Source organism: Pristiophorus japonicus, chromosome 11, assembly GCF_044704955.1.
Source record: "Pristiophorus japonicus isolate sPriJap1 chromosome 11, sPriJap1.hap1, whole genome shotgun sequence".
Classification (NCBI taxonomy): domain Eukaryota; kingdom Metazoa; phylum Chordata; class Chondrichthyes; family Pristiophoridae; genus Pristiophorus; species Pristiophorus japonicus.
In genome coordinates, this window is record NC_091987.1 from 147,990,790 (window position 1) to 148,010,989 (window position 20,200).

At 45.8% G+C, this 20,200-nt stretch overlaps 2 protein-coding genes across 5 annotated transcripts in view; one reads left to right on the forward strand and one right to left on the reverse strand.

Moving 5' to 3' along the window:
- LOC139276328 (THO complex subunit 1) overlaps window positions 1-14,893 on the reverse strand; it is a 53,968-nt gene extending 39,075 nt beyond the window's left edge. The window contains exons 1-2 of one of the 3 annotated variants that reach the window (XM_070894143.1): window positions 14,776-14,893; window positions 4,729-4,812 (exon numbers count right to left, since the gene is read on the reverse strand). In XM_070894143.1, the coding sequence (XP_070750244.1) occupies window positions 4,729-4,749 (21 nt within the window). In that variant the 5' untranslated portion in view covers window positions 4,750-4,812; window positions 14,776-14,893. The other 2 variants (XM_070894145.1, XM_070894146.1) reach the window with 2 other exon arrangements.
- Window positions 14,894-14,964: 71 nt separating this feature from the next.
- Window positions 14,965-20,200, forward strand: part of tmco3 (transmembrane and coiled-coil domains 3) — a 61,851-nt gene continuing 56,615 nt past the window's right edge. For both annotated transcript variants that reach the window (XM_070894147.1, XM_070894148.1), the window contains exons 1-2: window positions 14,965-15,057; window positions 17,477-17,993. In XM_070894147.1, the coding sequence (XP_070750248.1) occupies window positions 17,547-17,993 (447 nt within the window). In that variant the 5' untranslated portion in view covers window positions 14,965-15,057; window positions 17,477-17,546. The remainder of the gene's footprint in view (window positions 15,058-17,476; window positions 17,994-20,200) is intronic.

Consider the following 20,200-nt stretch of genomic DNA (forward strand, 5'->3'; position numbering starts at 1 on the left):
GGATGATGTGGAATCTATATGGGTAGAGCTGCAGAACACTAAAGGGCAAAAAATGTTAGTGGGAGTTGTGTACAGACCTCCAAACAGTAGTAGTGATGTTGGGGAGGGCATCAAACAGGAAATTAGAAGTGCATGCAATAAAGGTGCAGCAGTTATAATGGGTGACTTTAATATGCACATAGATTGGGCTAGCTAAACTGGAAGCAATACGGTGGAGGAGGATTTCCTGGAGTGCATAAGGGATGGTTTTCTCGACCAATATGACGAGGAACCAACTAGGGGGGAGGCCATCTTAGACTGGGTGTTGTGTAATGAGAGAGGATTAATAAACAATCTCATTGTGCGAGGCCCCTTGGGGAAGAGTGACCATAATATGGTGGAATTCTGCATTAGGATGGAGAATGAAACAGTAAATTCAGAGACCATGGTCCAGAACTTAAAGAAGGGTAACTTTGAAGGTATGAGGCGTGAATTGGCTAAGATAGATTGGCGAATGATACTTAAGGGGTTGACTGTGGATGGGCAATGGCAGACATTTAGAGACCGCATGGATGAATTACAACAATTGTACATTCCTGTCTGGCGTAAAAATAAAAAAGGGAAGGTGGCTCAACCGTGGCTATCTAGGGAAATCAGGGATAGTATTAAAGCCAAGGAAGTGGCATACAAATTGGCCAGAAATAGCAGCGAACCTGGGGACTGGGAGAAATTTAGAACTCAGCAGAAGAGGAGAAAAGGTTTGATTAGGGCAGGGAAAATGGAGTACGAGAAGAAGCTTGCAGGGAACATTAAGGCGGATTGCAAAAGTTTCTATAGGTATGTAAAGAGAAAAAGGTTAGTAAAGACAAACGTAGGTCCCCTGCAGTCAGAATCAGGGGAAGTCATAACGGGGAACAAAGAAATGGCAGACCAATTGAACAAGTACTTTGGTTCAGTATTCACTAAGGAGGACACAAATAACCTTCCGGGTATAAAAGGGGTCAGAGGGTCTAGTAAGGAGGAGGAACTGAGGGAAATCTTTATTAGTCGGGAAATTGTGTTGGGGAAATTGATGGGATTGAAGGCCAATAAATCCCCAGGGCCTGATGGACTGCATCCCAGAGTACTTAAGGAGGTGGCCTTGGAAATAGCAGATGCATTGACAGTCATTTTCCAACATTCCATTGACTCTGGATCAGTTCCTATGGAGTGGAGGGTAGCCAATGTAACCCCACTTTTTAAAAAAGGAGGGAGAGAGAAAGCAGGGAATTATAGACCGGTCAGCCTGACCTCAGTAGTGGGTAAAATGATGGAATCAATTATTAAGGATGTCATAGCAGCGCATTTGGAAAATGGTGACAAGTCAGCATGGATTTGTGAAAGGGAGATCATGCTTGACAAATCTTCTGGAATTTTTTGAGGATGTTTCCAGTAAAGTGGACAAAGGAGAACCAGTAGATGTGGTATATTTGGACTTTCAGAAGGCTTTCGACAAGGTCCCACACAGGAGATTAATGTGCAAAGTTAAAGCACATGGGATTGGGGGTAGTGTGCTGACGTGGATTGAGAACTGGTTGTCAGACAGGAAGCAAAGAGTAGGAGTAAATGGGGACTTTTCAGAATGGCAGGCAGTGACTAGTGGGGTACCGCAAGGTGTTTACATTGTACATTAATGATTTAGACGAGGGGATTAAATGTAGTATCTCCAAATTTGCGGATGACACTAAATTGGGTGGCAGTGTGAGCTGCGAGGAGGATGCTATGAGGCTGCAGAGTGACTTGGATAGGTTAGGTGAGTGGGCAAATGCGTGGCAGATGAAGTATAATGTGGATAAATGTGAGGTTATCCACTTTGGTGGTAAAAACAGAGAGACAGACTATTATCTGAATGGTGACAGATTAGGAAAAGGGAAGGTGCAACGAGACCTGGGTGTCATGGTACATCAGTCATTGAAGGTTGGCATGCAGGTACAGCAGGCGGTTAAGAAAGCAAATGGCATGTTGGCCTTCATAGTGAGGGGATTTGAGTACAGGGGCAGGGAGGTGTTGCTATAGTTGTACAGGACCTTGGTGAGGCCACACCTGGAGTATTGTGTACAGTTTTGGTCTCCTAACTTGAGGAAGGACATTCTTGCTATTGAGGGAGTGCAGCGAAGATTCACCAGACTGATTCCCGGGATGGTGGGACTGACCTATCAAGAAAGACTGGATCAACTGGGCTTGTATTCACTGGAGTTCAGAAGAGTGAGAGGGGACCTCATAGAAACGTTTAAAATTCTGACAGGTTTGGACAGGTTGGATGCAGGAAGAATGTTCCCAATGTTGGAGAAGTCCAGAACCAGGGGTCACAGTCTAAGGATAAGGGGTAAGCCATTTAGGACCGAGATGAGGAGTAACTTCTTCACCCAGAGAGTGGTGAACCTGTGGAATTCTCTACCACAGAAAGTAGTTGAGGCCAATTCATTAAATATATTCAAAAGGGAGTTAGATGAAGTCCTTACTACTCGGGGGATCAAGGGGTACGGCGTGAAAGCAGGAAGAGGGTACTGAAGTTTCATGTTCAGCCATGAACTCATTGAATGGCGGTGCAGGCTAGAAGGGCTGAATGGCCTGCTCCTGCACCTATTTTCTATGTTTCTATGTTTCTAAATCCCATCTCGGCTTAGTAAAATTGGCATTTACCAATTGAGAAGTTTTACTCCATGTCTATCTTTGTCCTTTTCCATAACTATGCTAAATCTAACTGGATTATGATCATAGCCAGCAAAATGGTCTCCCACTGATACCCCTTCCATGTGCCCAGCTTCATTCCCTAAAACTAAGTCCAGAACCGCAACCCTCTCTTGTTGGACTTGCTATGTTCTGGCTAAAAAAACTTCTGAATGCATTTTAAGAATAATTCTGCACCCTCTGTACCTTTTACACTGGTTCTACCCCGGTTAATATTAGGGTAGTTGAAATCCCCTACTATTACTGTCCTATTGTTTTTGCACTTCTCAGAAATGTACCGACATATTTGCTCTTCTATCTCCCTCAGACTGTTTGGGGGTCTATAGTGCACTCCAAGCAGTGTGATTGCCCCTTTATGGAGCTTCAGTTCAACCCATATGGCCTTGTTTGATGACCCTTCTATCATCCCTCCTCAAAACTGTAATTGTTTCTTCAACCAATATTGCAATCCCTCCCATCTTTTTATTCCCCTCTCTATCTCATCTGAATATCCTGTAAACCAAGAATGTTGAGCTGCCATTCTGCCCTTCTTTAAGCCATGTTTCAGTAAAAGCTATGTTATCATCCTTCCACATGTCTATCTGTGCCCTCAGCTCATCTGCCTTATTCACTAGTGTAATTTATTTGATTCGTGGGTTCTTTGCTTAAGAATTCATAGCAACACATTGCTATTAAGAACTAGTTCATTTATTAGCAAAGATTTAACAATCACGTTACACATTACCAGTTCATCCACCAGGCTCACAACCACCTGCCTCATCATGGATCACCTGAACCTAAGGGTGGCTGGGATTTTATTGAGTCTTGTGAACATCACGTGACTTGCTAAGCCACTCACAATTCAACAGTTCAACCAACCTGTGAGCATACTCATAGGTGCATACATTAAACCTAGACTCTTTGCATTGAAGTATATACCATTTAGCACTGCCAAACACTTTTGTTGTCCATTTTCTAGCCTTTGTTTCCTCTGCCTTCCAAACTCACTTACTAATTGACTGCCTTCCATTTCCAGCTTGCATTCTCACCCTTCTGAATATATGCTCAGGATCCCAACCATCTGGCATGCTAGTTTAAATTCCGCCCCCAACAGCACCAGCAGACTTAACAGGCTGGAGCTTTTTTTCCTTGAAAAGAGAAAGCAAAGGGCTGATCTGATCGAGTTCTTTAAAATTGTGATGGGCTAGATATAGAGAAAATGGTTCCACTTGTGAGGGAGTTCAAAACTAGAGATCATTAATAGAAGATAGTCACTAATAAAATTCAATATTCTCATCCTTGTTTACAAATCAAAATTCTCATCCTTGTTTACAAATCCCTCCATGGCCCCGTCTCTCCCTATCTCTGTAATCTCCTTCAGCTTCTCAACCCCCCCTCTCCGCCCCCCCCCACCCCCGAGATATCTGCTCTCCTCAAATTCTGCTCTCTTGAGCATACCTGATTATAACTGCTCAACCATTGGTGGCCCTGCCTTCAGCTGCCTGGGCCCTAAGCTCTGAAACTCCCTCCCTAAACCCTTCGCCTCTCTACCTCTCTTTCCTCCTTTAAGACGCTCCTTAAAACCTACCTCTTTGACCAAGTCTGCTGTAATTTCTTCTTATGTAGCTCGGTGTCAAATTTTGTTTTTTGTCTTATATACACTCCTGTGAAACGCCTTGGGACATTTAACTATGTTAAAGGCTCTATATAAATACAAGTTGTTGTTGTTAATAAATCCAATCAAGAATTCAGGAGAAACATCTTTACTCAGAGAGTGGTGTGACTATGGAACTCACTACCACATGGAGTGGTTGAGGTGAATAGCATAGATTTAAGGGGAAGATAGATAAGTACATAAGGGAGAAAGGAATGGAAGGATATGCAGATAGAATGAGATGAAGTACAATGGGAGGGGGTCCATTTGGAACATACACACTGACATAGACTAGTTGAGCCAATGGCTTTGTTCTGTAATGTAAATTCTGAGTAATTCTATGTAATTGAACTCAGTGTTCAACCACTGCAGTCATGTATACTTGCCTCCTGAGTTCTGTTTGCCATGGTTATCAGCAACTGTATTGTCTACACTCCTGGGATCCTCCTTATTCTTGAGCCTGATGAGAACTGAATATTGAGAAAAGAGTAGGATTTACAAAGTACAACGTAATAGTCAGACAAAACAACCAGCCACATGTTTCAACATTATATTACCACAAGACTAAATGCTAAAACTAACCAACATACCCTGTTTTGTCTGAACTGATTTATCGTGGGCTAATTCAGAACAGCCTTTTCAAATGAGAGAAACACAGGAGACAGTTCAGTCACTTTACAGAAACTGGCTGTTGCTATGCTGTAACTAAAACATAACCATTCTGACCACTTTATTGACCATATCGTTAAAAATTAAAGGAACACAGTTATGCTTCACAAGGCAGTTATCCTTGAACTGATGGGAATGCAGTTGCAGAAATAAATTATCTAATATGCCAGATGCGGCTGTTAAACCAACCTGTAGCTCAGCTAACCAGAACTTGGAACATAGAAACATAGAAAATAGGTGCAGGAGTAGGCCATTCGGCCCTTCGTGCCTGCACCACCATTAATATGATCATGGCTGATCATGCAACTTCAATACCCCTTTCCTGCTTTCTCTCCATACCTCTTGATCCCTTTAACCATAAGGGCCACATCTAACTCCCTTTTGAATATGTCTAACGAACTGGCCTCAACAACTTTCTGTGGCAGAGAATTCCACAGGTTAATCACTCTCTGAGTGAAGAAGTTTCTCCTCATCTCGGTCCTAAATGGCTTACCTCTTATTCTTAGACTGTGACCCTGGTTCTGGAACTCACCAGCAACGGGACCATTCTTCCTGTCTCTAACCTGTCCAATCCTGTCAGAACTTCATATGTTTCTATGAGATCCCCTCTCATTTTTCTAAACTCCAGTGGATACAAGCCCAGTTGATCTAGTCTCTCCTCATATGTCAGTCATGCCATCCCGGGAATCAGTCTGGTTAACCTTCGCTGTACTCCCTCAATAGCAAGAATGTCCTTCCTCAGATTAGGAGACCAAAACTGAACACAATATTCCAGGTGTGGCCTCACCAAGGCTCTGCATAACTGCAGTGACCTCTCTGCTCCTATACTCAAATCCCCTAGCTATGAAGGCCAACATGCCATTTGCCTTCTTCACCGCCTGCTGTACCTGCATGCCAGGCTCCTCCTGGGCTGCAACAGGTGACATCAGCGACAGCTCAGAGTCCACCGCTGTAGCAGGGAGGTCACCGAGACTCTCTACACTAGGATGAACACCTACATTACTTTCCCCATGGACAGAGCACAGCAGGATGACAGAGCACTAGGCTTCACCCATATGGCAGCTTTCCCCAGGTTGCAAGGTGCCATAGACTGCACCCATATTACCCTGTGTGCTCCCTATCACTAGCCTGGTATCTTTAACAACTGTTCATGAGATTGAGTCCTAAGATGAAGGAGTTGTCTTATGAGGAAAGGTTGAGCAGGTTGAGCCTATACTTAGTGGAGTTTAGAAGAATGAGAGGTGATCTTATTGAAACGAATAAGATTCTGAGGGGGCTCAACAGGATAGATGCAGAGGGGATATTTCCCCTCGTGGGGAATCTAGAACTAGGGGCCATAGTTTCAGAATAAGGGGTCGCCCATTTAATACCTTTGCCATGAGGGACCAGCCCTCACCACCACCTGGACAGCAGGAAGTGCTGTAGGGGCAGGAGGTGAAGCAGCATGAAGAGGAGGAGCTTGTAAAGAGCACTTCACCTGAACCATCTCTCCCACCCCCAATACACCAACAGTCCCGCAATTCTATTCACCACCTTGCCTTCCTTCAGTCCAGCCTATGGGTTTTGCCTTCACTTCACTAAAATTATAAACAGCAACACCAAATTCTGTCTGCAGGGTTAACCTTTTGTAGTCCTTAGTTTAAGACTGTACAAATATTTGTCAGCTGTGGCTCAGTGGGTAGCACACTTGTCTCTGTGTCAGAAAGTTGTCAGTTCAAGTCCTGCTCCAGGGACTTGAACATAAAAAATCTAGGCCGACACTCACTGCACTGTCGGAGGTGCCGTCTTTTGAATGAGATGTTAAACCAAGGTCCCGTCTGACCTCTCAAATGGACAGAAAAGATCCCATGGCACTATTTCCATAAGAAGAGCAGGGGAGTTATCCCCGGTGTCTTGGCCAATATTTATCCCTCAATCAACATAACAAAAAAACAGATTATCTGATCATTATCACATTGCTGTTTGTGGGAGCTTGCTTGTGCGCCGCGTTTCCCACATTAAAGCAGTGACTATACTTCAAGACTACTTAATTGGCTGTACAGCGGGGGCCCCGACCTGCGAGAAATCACCAGCCGCAGGTCGGGGCCATAAAAGGAAAACATAGAAACATAGAAAACAGGTGCAGGAGTAGGCCATTCGGCCCTTCTAGCCTGCACCGCCATTCAATGAGTTCATGGCTGAACATGCAACTTCAGTACCCCATTCCTGCTTTCTCACCATACCCCTTGATTCCCCAAGTAGTAAGGACTTCATCCTTTTTGAATATATTTAGTGAATTGGCCTCAACAACTTTCTGTGGTAGAGAATTCCACAGGTTCACCACTCTCTGGGTGAAGAAATTCCTCCTCATCTCGGTCCTAAATGGCTTACCCCTTATCCTTAGACTGTGTCCCCTGGTTCTGGACGTTCCCCAACATTGGGAACATTCTTCCTGCATCTAACCTGTCTAACCCCGTCAGAATTTTAAACGTTTCTATGAGGTCCCCTCTCATTCTTCTGAACTCCAGTGAATACAAGCCCATTTGATCCAGTCTTTCTTGATAGGTCAGTCCCGCCATCCCGGGAATCAGTCTGGTGAACCTTCGCTGCACTCCCTCAATAGCAAGAATGTCCTTCCTCAGGTTAGGAGACCAAAACTGTACACAATACTCCAGGTGTGGCCTCACCAAGGCCCTGTACAACTGTAGCAACACCTCCCTGTACTCAAATCCCCTCGCTATGAAGGCCAACATGCCATTTGCCTTCTTAACCGCCTGCTGTACCTGCATGCCAACCTTCAATGACTGATGTACCATGACACCCAGGTCTCGTTGCACCTCCCCTTTTCCTAATCTGTCACCATTCAGATAATAGTCTGTCTCTCTGTTTTTACCACCAAAGTGGATAACCTCACATTTATCCACATTATACTTCATCTGCCATGCATTTGCCCACTCACCTAACCTATCCAAGTCGCTCTGCAGCCTCATAGCATCCTCCTCGCAGCTCACACTGCCACCGAACTTAGTGTCATCCGCAAATTTGGAGATACTACATTTAATCCCCTCGTCTAAATCATTAATATACAGTGTAATCAGCTGGGGCCCCAGCACAGAACCTTGCGGTACCCCACTAGTCACTGCCTGTCATTCTGAAAAGTCCCCATTTACTCCTACTCTTTGCTTCCTGTCTGACAACCAGTTCTCAATCCATGTCAGCACACTACCCCCAATCCCATGTGCTTTAACTTTGCACATTAATCTCTTGTGTGGGACCTTGTCGAAAGCCTTCTGAAAGTCCAAATATACCACATCAAATGGTTCTCCCTTGTCCACTCTACTGGAAACATCCTCAAAAAATTCCAGAAGATTTGTCAAGCATGATTTCCCTTTCACAAATCCATGCTGACTTGGACCTATCATATCACCTCTTTCCAAATGAGCTGCTATGATATCCTTAATAATTGATTCCATCATTTTACCCACTACCGATAATTCCCTGTTATCGCTCTCCCTCCTTTTTTAAAAAGTGGGGTTACATTGGCTACCCTCCACTCCATAGGAACTGATCCAGAGTCAATGGAATGTTGGAAAATGACTGTCAATGCATCCACTATTTCCAAGGCCACCTCCTTAAGTACTCTGGGATGCAGTCCATCAGGCCCTGGGTATTTATCGGCCTTCAATCCCATCAATTTCCCCAACACAATTTCCCGACTAATAAGGATTTCCCTCAGTTCCTCCTCCTTACTAGACCCTCCGACCCCTTTTATATCCGGAAGGTTGTTTGTGTCCTCCTCAGTGAATACCGAACCAAAGTACTTGTTCAATTAGTCCGCCATTTCTTTGTTCCCAGTTATGACTTCCCCTGATTCTGACTGCAGGGGACCTACGTTTGTCTTTACTAACCTTTTTCTCTTTACATATCTATAGAAACTTTTGCAATCCGTCTTAATGTTCCCTGCAAGCTTCTTCTCGTACTCCATTTTCCCTGCCCTAATCAAACCCTTTGTCCTCCTCTGCTGAGTTCTAAATTTCTCCCAGTCCCCGGGTTCGCTGCTATTTCTGGCCAATTTGTATGCCACTTCCTTGGCTTTAATACTATCCCTGATATCCCTTGATAGCCACGGTTGAGCCACCTTCCCTTTTTTATTTTTACGCCAGACAGGAATGTACAATTGTTGTAGTTCATCCATGCGGTCTCTAAATGTCTGCCATTGCCCATCCACAGTCAACCCCTTCAGTATCATTCGCCAATCTATCCTAGCCAATTCACGCCTCATACCTTCAAAGTTACCCTTCTTTAAGTTCTGGACCATGGTCTCTGAATTAACTGTTTCATTCTCCATCCTAAGTGGAGGTGCGGTGGCCCGGGAGCAACGTGGAGGCACACCACCTCAGGGAGTAGTGCTAGCTGGTGCAGGAGGGCGACAACTTGGAGAAGGGCGACTGGATTGGACGCCATCAAAATCAGGGTCACTGATTGGACGCTGGTGGGCAGGTACAGCAGGAGCAGCGAAGTCAAGGCAAAGGAGCGGCAAGAGATTGTCGAGGGATATGATCGGGGCCCAGGAGAGGAGTACGTTTGGGGCCCAGAAGAGGCGAGGGCCCAGGGGCAGCACGGCCTAGCCCACACTGCGATATGTGTGCGCACTCGGTCTGTGCAGCAGAACTGGTCTCCAGTCATCTTGGGTAATCCTTGCCACTGGACCAAGACCTTGCTCTGTCAAGCCCATGTGGTGGCTGGTGTGCATCAGCCACCACACGTTAAAATAATCCACGCACAGGCATCTTCCACTCTCCAACATTAGAATTAGGAACAGGAGTAGGTCATCTAGCCCCTCGAGCCTGCTCCGCCATTCAACAAGATCATGGCTGATCTGGCCGTGGACTCAGCTCCACTTACCCACCCGCTCCCCGTAACCCTTAATTCCCTTATTGGTTAAAAATCTATCTATCTGTGATTTGAATACATTCAATGAGCTAGCCTCAACTGCTTCCTTGGGCAGAGAATTCCACAGATTCCTTCTCAACTCGGTTTTAAATTGGCTCCCCCGTATTTTGAGGCTGTGCCCCCTAGTTCTAGTCTCCCTGACCAGTGGAAACAACCTCTCTGCCTCTATCTTGTCTATCCCTTTCATTATTTTAAATGTTTCCATAAGATCACCCCTCATCCTTCTGAACTCCAACGAGTAAAGACCCAGTCTACTCAATCTATCATCATAAGGTAACCCTCTCATCTCCGGAATCAGCCTAGTGAATCGTCTCTGTACCCCCTCCAAAGCTAGTATATCCTTCCTTAAGTAAGGTGACCAAAACTGCACGCAGTACTCCAGGTGCGGCCTCACCAATACCCTATACAGTTGCAGCAGGACCTCCCTGCTTTTGTACTCCATCCCTCTTGCAATGAAGGTCAACATTCCATTCGCCTTCCTGATTACCTTCAAACTAACTTTTTGGGATTCATGCACAAGGACCCCCAGGTCCCTCTGCACCGCAGCATGTTGTAATTTCTCCCCATTCAAATAATATTCCCTTTTACTGTTTTTTTTTCCAAGGTGGATGACCTCACATTTTCCGACATTGTATTCCATCTGCCAAACCTTAGCCCATTCGTTTAACCTATCTAAATCTCTTTGCAGCCTCTCTGTGTCCTCTACACAACCCGCTTTCCCACTAATCTGTGTGTCATCTGCAAATTTTGTTACACTACACTCTGTCCCCTCTTCCAGGTCATCTGTGTATATTGTAAACAGTTGTGGTCCCAGCACCGATCCCTGCGGCACACCACTAACCACCGATTTCCCACCCGAAAAGGACCCATTTATCCCGACTCTCTGCTTTCTGTTAGCCAGCCAATTCTCTATCCATGCTAATACATTTCCTCTGACTCCGCGTACCTTTATCTTCTGCAGTAACCTTTTGTGTGGCACCTTATCGAATACCTTTTGGAAATCTAAATACACTACATCCATCGGTACACCCCTATCCACCATGCTCGTTATATCCTCAAAGAATTCCAGTAAATTAGTTAAACATGATTTCCCCTTCATGAATCCATGTTGCGTCTGCTTGATTGTACTATTCCTATCTAGATGTCCGCTATTTCTTCCTTAATGATAGCTTCAAGCATTTTCCCCACTACAGATGTTAAACTAACCGGCCTATAGTTACCTGCCTTTTGTCTGCCCCCTTTTTTAAACAGAGGCGTTTCATTAGCTGCTTTCCAATCCGCTGGTACCTCCCCAAGTCCAGAGAATTTTGGTAGATTATAACGAATGCATCTGCTATAACTTCCGCCACCTCTTTTAATACCCTGGGATGCATTTCATCCGGACCAGGGGACTTGTCTACCTTGAGTCCCATTAGCCTGTCCAGCACTACCCGCCGAGTGATCGTGATTATCTCAAATTCCTCCCTTCCCACATTCCCGTGACCAGCAAGTTTTAGCATGGCTTTTGTGTCTTACACTGTGAAGACCGAAGAAAAATAATGGTTTAAGGTCTCAGCCATTTCCACATTTCCCATTATTAAATCCCTCTTCTCATCTTCTAAGGGACCAACATTTACTTTAGTCACTCTTTTCTGTTTTATATATCGGTAAAAGCTTTTACTATCTGTTTTTATGATTTGCGCAAGTTTACTTTCGTAATCTATCTTTCCTTTCTTTATTGCTTTCTTAGTCATTCTTTGCTGTCGTTTAAAATTTTCCAAATCTTCTAGTTTCCCACTAACCTTGGCCACCTTATACGCATTGGTTTTTAATTTGATACTCTCCCTTATTTCCTTGGTTATCCACGGCTGGTTATCCCTTCTCTTACCACCCTTCTTTTTCACTGAAATATATTTTTGTTGAGCACTATGAAAGAGCTCCTTAAAAGTCCTCCACTGTTCCTCAATTGTGCCACCGTTTAGTCTGTGTTTCCAGTCTACTTTAGCCAACTCTGCCCTCATCCCACTGCAGTCCCCTTTGTTTAAGCATAGTATGCTCGTTTGAGACACTACTTCCTCACCCTCAATCTGTATTACAAATTCAACCATACTGTGATCACTCATTCCGAGAGGATCTTTTACTTGGAGATCGTTTATTATTCCTGTCTCATTACACAGGACCAGATCTAAGATAGCTTGCTCCCTTGTAGGTTCTGTAACATACTGTTCTAAGAAACAATCCCGTATGCAGTCTATGAATTCCTCCTCAAGGCTACCCCGTGCGATTTGATTTGACCGATCGATATGTAGGTTAAAATCCCCCATGATTACTGCCGTTTCTTTTTCACATGCCTCCATTATTCCCTTGATTATTGCCCGCCCCACCATGAAGTTATTATTTGGGGGCCTATAAACTACGCCCACCAGTAACTTTTTCCCCTTACTATCTCTAATCTCCACCCACAATGATTCAACATTTTGTTCATTAGAGCCAATATCGTCTCTCACAACTGCCCTGATATCATCCTTTATGAACAGAGCTACCCCACCTCCTTTCCCTTCTTGTCTATCTTTCCGAATTGTCAGATACCCCTGTATGTTTAATTCTCAGTCTTGGCCTCCCTGCAACCACGTTTCTGTAATGGCCACCAAATCATACCCATTTGTAATGATTTGTGCCGTCAACTCATTTACTTTATTTCGAATGCTGCGTGCGTTTAGGTAGAGTGTTTTAATATTAGTTTTTAAACCATGAATTTTAGTTTTGACCCCTCCTGCAGCCCCTTTATATTCATACATATTGTCCCTTCCTATCACCTTGTGGTTTACACTTACCCCAGTGCTACTCTGCTCTGTTGCATCCTCCCTTTTGCATTCTTTCTTGGGGTCCTGTTCATCTGAGCTCTCACCCATTCTAACTAGCTCAAAGCCCTCTCCTGGGTTCCGAATACTCCTTGCATTGAGGCATCAAGCTTTCATGCTTGCCTTTTGATTACACTTTGACCCTTTAGAATTTTGCTGTACAGTGGCCCTTTTTGTTTTTTGCCTTGGGTTTCTCTGCCCTCCACTTTTACTCATCTCCTTTCGGTCTTTTACTTTCGTCTCCATTTTGTTTCCCTCTGTCTCCCTGCATTGGTTCCCATCCCCTTGCCACATTAGTTTAACTCCCCCCCAACAGCACTAGCAAACACTCCCCCTAGGACATTGGTTCCGGTCCTGCCCAGGTGCAGACCGTCTGGTTTGTACTGGTTCCACCTCCCCCAGAACCGGTTCCAATGCCCCAGGAATTTGAATCCCTCCTTGCTGCACCACTGCTCAAGCCACGTATTCATCTGAGCTATCCTGCGATTTCTACTCTGACTAGCTCGTGGCACTGGTAGCAATCCCGAGATTACTACTTTTGAGGTCCTATGTTTTAATTTAGCTCCTAGCTTCTTAAATTCGTCTCGTAGGACCTCATTGCTATTTTTTACCTATATCGTTGGTACCAATATGCACCACGACAACTGGCTGTTCACCCTCCCTCTTCAGAATGTCCTGCACCCGCTCAGAGACATCCTTGACCCTTGCACCAGGGAGGCAACATACCATCCTGGAGTCTCGCTTGCGGCCGCAGAAACGCCTATCTATTCCCCTTCCCATTGAATCCCTTATCACTATTGCTCTCCCACTCTTTTTCCTGCCCTCCTGTGCAGCAGAGCCAGCTACGGTGCCATGAACTTGGCTGCTGCTGCCCTCCCCTGATGAGTCATCCCCGTCAACAGTACTCAAAGCGGTGTATCTGTTTTGCAGGGGGATGACCGCAGGGGACCCCTGCACTACCTTCCTTGCACTGCTCTTCCTGCTGGTCTTCCACTCCCTATCTGGCTGTGGACCCTTCACCTGCGGTAAGACCAACTCGCTGCACGTGCTACCCACGTCATTCTCAGCATCGTGAATGCTCCAGAGTAAATCCACCCTCAGCTCCAATTCTGCAACGCGGTCTGTCAGGAGCTGGAGGCGGATACACTTCCCGCACACGTAGTCGTCAGGGACACCGGAAGTGTCCGAGTTCCCACATGGTACATGAGGAGCATATCACGTGACCAAGCTCTCCTGCCATGACTTAACCCTTAGATACACTTAAATTGGCAACAACAATGCTAAAGTTTACTCACTGTTATAGAAGAGAAAAAAGAAAAACTACTCACCAATCACCAGCCAATCACTTACCCCCTTGGCTGTGACGTCACCTTTCTGTTTCTTTCTACTTCTTTTTTGCCTTCTCCCTGTAGCTGCACAAGCTCCGCCTTTATAGGCCTCTCGCCAACCCCGGACTCACGCTCCTCCCGACTTAGCGACGCACCTCCCGACCTCGCGGCTTTTTATAGGCCTCACCAACGGACTCACGCTGCTCCCGACTCAGCGACGCACCTCCCGACCTTTTATAGGCCTCACCAACGGACTCACGCTGCCCCCGACTCAGCGACGCACCTCCCGACCTCGTGGCCTTTTATATGTAGTTCGGGAGCTGGAATATCAGGTCCTTCATTGAAACACCTGTGAACTCATTCCTTTTTGGTGTGGAAGCAAGTCATCCTCAGCCACAGCTGACACTGTCAAATTCAGTTCATATTGCCTCTCCTCATTCGTCCTACTAAAACACATCACTTCACACTTCACTGCGTTAAACTTTATTTGCCCTGCATCTGCCCATTTCACCAGTCCGCCTCTGCGTCTGTCCTCCTGAAGTCTGTGGCTATCCACCTCATTGTTTACTACATTTCCCGGTTTCCTATCATCTGCAGACTTTGAAATAATGCGCTGTACATCCAAATGCAGCTCATTTATATATGAAGCGTTGGATTGACCAACCCGCTGAGGCGCTGCCTGCGCCCGTGGTACCAATATCGGGCGCGCTGCCTTCCCGACAGGCAGCGATTGGCCCGCGGGAATTTGGGCGGGAACCGCCACACACGCTCGCTCTCCGGATTGCCGCTGACAGTTGATGCAAGGCTGGTCATTGCGTCAGCCGGAGCCGCGCGATTGGCCGGCGGACACGTGACCAGATGTCACGGAGGGGGCGGGCCTGCCTGCCTGGGGACGTCAGCGGACGATGATCATGGCGATGGAACGGAGAAAGGCGGCGAGCGGCCGGTGAGCCCGGGCTGTGTGATGGGGTTGCCGGGGCCGGTGGTTCAGTCACCGGGACGTGGGGTTCTCGCTGCCGGAGCCGCTGACAGCGTTCAGCCCGGGGCCCGGCGGCGGGGGAGAAGCGCTTTTGAAGCGGCAGAGTTCGGCTGTTGCCGGATCCAGCGGACGCTGTCGGCCCCAAGACTGCTCCGACCCCGAGTGACAAAGCGGGAATGGGGCACAAGGTCCCGCCCGGCCCGCTCCTCCTCCAATTGGAACTTGCCAACTCCGTGGCAATACTCTCGCCACTGAGTCAGAAGGTTGTGGGGTCCAGTCCCCCCTCCAGGGACTTGAGCACATAAATCCACATTCCAGTGCGGTGCTGAGGCAGTGCCGCACTGTCGGGGTTGTGCCGTCTTTCCCAAAAGGTGGGTCTGGAAGAGGTATGAATGGCAGAATCATCAACTGCTGCCATCTGAAAAAATTAGGGCAGGAGTTATAGTCTAAAATTGTTGATTCTGGAAGACTGTAAAGTGCCTAATTGAAAGATGAGGCGCTGTTCCTCGTGCTTACGTTGAGCTTCATTGGAACAATGTCGGAGGCCGAGGACAGAATGGTAACGGAGTATTATTAAAGTGACAGGCGACCAGAAGTTCGGGGTCACTCTTGCGGACTAATCACAGTTTCTCCGCAAAGCGGCGATATGTTCTTTGCTCTGGATGATGGTGAGCTTCTTTAGTACTGCTGCAGATGCACCCATCCAGATGCGTGGAGAGAATTCTATCACATGCCAACTTGTGCCTTGTAGATAGGGAGGTTTTAGGGTGTCAGGAGTTGAGCTATTTGCTTTAGGATATCAATGCCTTTGCTGTAGTAGCCATAGCATTTCTATGTCTGTTTCAGTTGTTTCTGGTCAATGGTGATCTTCTCTCCCACCCCCACCCCCAGGATGTTGTTGGTGGGTGGGGTGGGGTGGGGTGGGGGGTGGAGCTCGGTGATGGTAATGACATTGAATGTCAATGGGGAGGTGGTCATTGCCGTGTGTGAAGTGGATGTAACTTTGCACTTAATCAGCCCAAGCCTGGTTGTTGTCCAGATCTTGCTGCATAGACTGCTCATTATCTGAGGAATTGTGAATGCAGCTGAGTGAACTTCTGATCTCTGATCTTATCATAGACTCTTACAGCACAGATGATGACCGTTTCAAGTATATATCCAATTCCCTTTTGAAAGTTACTATTGGATCTGCTTCTACCACCATTTCGGGCAGTGCTTTCCAGATCTTAACCAGTCGCTCATTTCCCCCTGCACCCACCCACCAGCTCCATCTTTCCTCCAACATCCCATTTTAAATCTCTTCAATCAGGTTGTCATTCTTACCACTGCAACAAAACAGCCCTAACCAAAGTCACACGTGACATCCTCTGTGCCTGTGACCATGATGCATTATCACTCCTTGCCTCCCAGACTTTGACACAGTCAACTACACCACCCTCCTCCAACACCCTTCTCCATTGACCAACTGCATGGGATTGTCCTCCCTTGGGTACACTCTTGTCTAGCTTATCATAACCAGAGCATCCCTGGCAATGGCTTCTCTACTCATCCCTGCACTGTTATCTGGAAAAGCCCAAGGATCTTTCCTCGCCTCCTCTTCCTTATCTATATCCACAGACATAGGTCAGCTTCCATATGTATGCTAAGGGCACCCAGTTCTGTCATTCACCCACCTGTCTCAACCTCTCCTCTGCCTCTGTTGGACTACTTATCTGCTGTGGTCGAGCCACAATTTCTTCTAGTTAAACATTGGGAAGGCTGAAACCATCGTCTCTGTCCTCCGCCACAAACTCAGTACCCTCGTCATTGTTTCCATCCCCCTTCCCAGCCATTCATTGTCTTAAGCTGAAGCAGACTATTTACAATTTCAGCATCCTATCTGACCCCGCACTGAGTTTCCACCTCCGTTACAACCTCCGCCACGTTCTCAAGCCGTCTGCTGCTAAAAACCTTTATCTATGCCCTTGTCCTCTCCAGACTGGACCATTTCAATGCTTTTCTGGCCAGCCTCCCATCCTGCTCCCTGCCTCTGAGTGGGAAGGTTGTGGGTTCAAGAACCAGTCCAGGACTTGCGCAGAGTGGAAAGTTCATTCTTTCAATATTGGTGAAAGCAAGATGTAAAAGGGTACGGGGAAAGGGCAGAGGAATGGGAATAAGTGTATAGCTAATTTAAGAGAGCCAGCGCAAATGCAATAAACCGAATGGCCTCCTTCTGTGATGTAAAAATCTATAATTTATGATTTTCAGTGGCTGAATTTATTTATGGGTAAGAAGTTAAATCGTGCATTTGTGAAATAAAACATGACATTGCATACAAATAGTACTGCACATTGTGAAGTGGTTTAAATTGCTATCAGTCTAATGATTTAATTTGTGTCTGTCTCAGGATTGTAATTAATCGGCATGGAACTTTTTCAGACGGTGTCTTTCTGTAGTTGTGAATTTAGTGTCTCAAAATGAAGCCGATTAAATCTGAACTCATCTGGATTGTGTTTATACTTGGGTACTGCTGCTCCATGCGAGCTGCAGAGTATGTAGATGTGGCCAAACATGCAATCAAACTGCACAGAGGGAGAGGAGCAACAATCACCAAGGGAAAATTATGGATCATGGACAATTGCAAGAAGCTGTCTGGCATGCTTCTCCAGAAGAATGTGGTGCTCAACAAATTAAAGAAAGCAATTAAAGCAGTAGGAATGGACTCCAGACTGTCAGTGGAAGAAAAGATCTTCCAGGTACACACCTTTGAGATCTTTCAGAAGGAGTTGAATGAGAGTGAAAAATCAGTGTTCCAGGCTGTCCATGGGCTTGAAAGAGTTCTTCAGGGGGATTACAAAGATATAGTGAACATGAAAGAAAGCAGCAAGCAACGACTGGAAGCCTTGAGAGAAGCAGCTATAAAGGTCAGACTTTTTGCTTTATTATAGATCAGACCTACCATAAAAACTGTGACTTACTGTGTTGTCCATGCTCCCAACCTGATTCTCAATGTGCAGTCAGCCATCAATATACAATGCAAACGTTTAATAACTCTTACAATAAGAGTATACTTCTCTCTTTAAAAAAAATAATGCTTTTCCCTCTCTTTAAACTGGTGCTATGTCCCTGGTGGTTCCAGGTTCAGGATGTAGGCTTGAGCCTCCCCACTCCCTCTCAGCTGCTTCCCCAGCCAGCATGATCAGGGGTTGGTGGGCGAGCTCAGCCTCTGCCTGTCAAGTGTACGTATTGGCCTAGAGATCCCGGACGCGGTCTTCTTGCGGGCGAATGACTGAAACAGGGAAAAATGCCGCGCACTTACCTGTTCCTGCTGCGCCCACCAGTGATCCCGGTCCTGAGGCCTTCATTCACTGCGCATCGGAGCGCGTGCACATCAGGACGTGCATAAGTCGGAGCTTCAGTCACGTGGCTCTGGGCAGCCAATCCAAGTACAGTATTTTATCATTCATAATAATGGAAACTCTAAGTTCCCATTTATTATGATTGAGAACCAGCCCCCAAACACCAAAACATTAATAAAAAAAAATAGAAAAAATACACTACATATTTAAGATTAATTTAAATTAAAGTTATTAATGTCTTATTTTAAAAAAGAATTATGATTTATACAAAAAAAAACGTGTTTTAAATTATGGTTTAAAATAAATTTACTGTAGTGGGCAGGGTTTTTAAACAATAAAACGTTTAAAATTTTTTATTTTATGATGTTTATGTATGTTTTAAAACTCTTACGCCTGTAAAAGTAGGTTATGCACCTGCTTTTATCAGGCGCAAGCGTTTTCAGGACATCCACTGGGCAAGACGCAATCCTGCCCATGCGAATGTCCTCGTGGAGATGCGGAGGATCAGTCAAGCTGGAGCGTGACAGATCGGAAAAGCCAGTTTTCAGCACATGCACATTGTGTAAGGACCCGAGGAGGACGGAATTTCCAGGCCATTGTTTCCAGACTCTTGTGGCGCATACCATTTTGCATCTCACTTATTGCTGAGCACATGTTCAGAGCTAACATACGAACAATGACGGACAGGTAAAGACCATCTGGTCCATCCAGCATGTCCCACACAATTGCGATACCTTGTGTATCACAACATATACACTCCACCCCACCTGAAACCATGCGATCCCCTGGGAGAGGTAAAAAACCCAGGCCAATTTGGGGGAAAAAAATCTGGGAAATTCCTGTCTGACCCATCGAGGTGATCGAACCTAGTCCAGGAGATCACTGGCCATAAAATTCCCTGCCATACCTACTGTCTGCAAGAGGTGATCTCCGCCGCAGCCTGAAACAAATCCAGCTTTTGCTTAAAGGAATTCAGCGAGTCTGCATCCACCACATGAGAGGGCAGCTTGTTCCAGAGGTCTACTATTTTCCGGGGAAAGAGCCACCTCCTGACATCCAACCTGGATCTAGCCTTATGCAACTTACATTTGTGACCCCTGGTCCTGCCTAACCCATTTAATTGTAATAAACTGTCAGCTGGAACACTATCTATTCCCTTCATTATCTTAAACCTCAATCATATCCCCCCTAAGTCTACGCTGCTCTAAAGTATAGAGTCCCCAACCCTCTGACGCATCCATCACCACTGGCTAAAACACATCAAGCACTATCGGCCAAAACAGCCTGCTACTTCAGGATCACCCTGGAGAGCAAAGAAAACCCCCACTTCACCAGCAACTGTCTCCTTAAAACTCTCTCCTCCATCAATGTACAATACTTAATACATTCTTTAAAATACCATCAGATTTTGCTTTTATTGTGGGAATCCGATTCATTACTCATAATTCCCACTTCTAAACAAACACTGTGCACTGCGCAGAAAGTTATGAAATATTTTTAAAAACCTGCAGCTTTAACATACTTTAGGATTGCTTCTCATTAAAGCTTTACTTTTTAAAAAAAAAAGCTCTTTTTCATTTTGCCATGCACCTGTTTCCACCAGCCGTAACATTTCCGTATGTAATCGCTGGGCATTTGTTGGGCAAATAGCCCAACTCTGCGCCATCAATGAGGTTTTCGGAGGCGGAATGAATGGCCCGAGAGTACACCGCCATACGCACTGCAAAATACGGGCCTTAATCTTTTTGTCTTGTGCTCTGCTGCTCCTGATT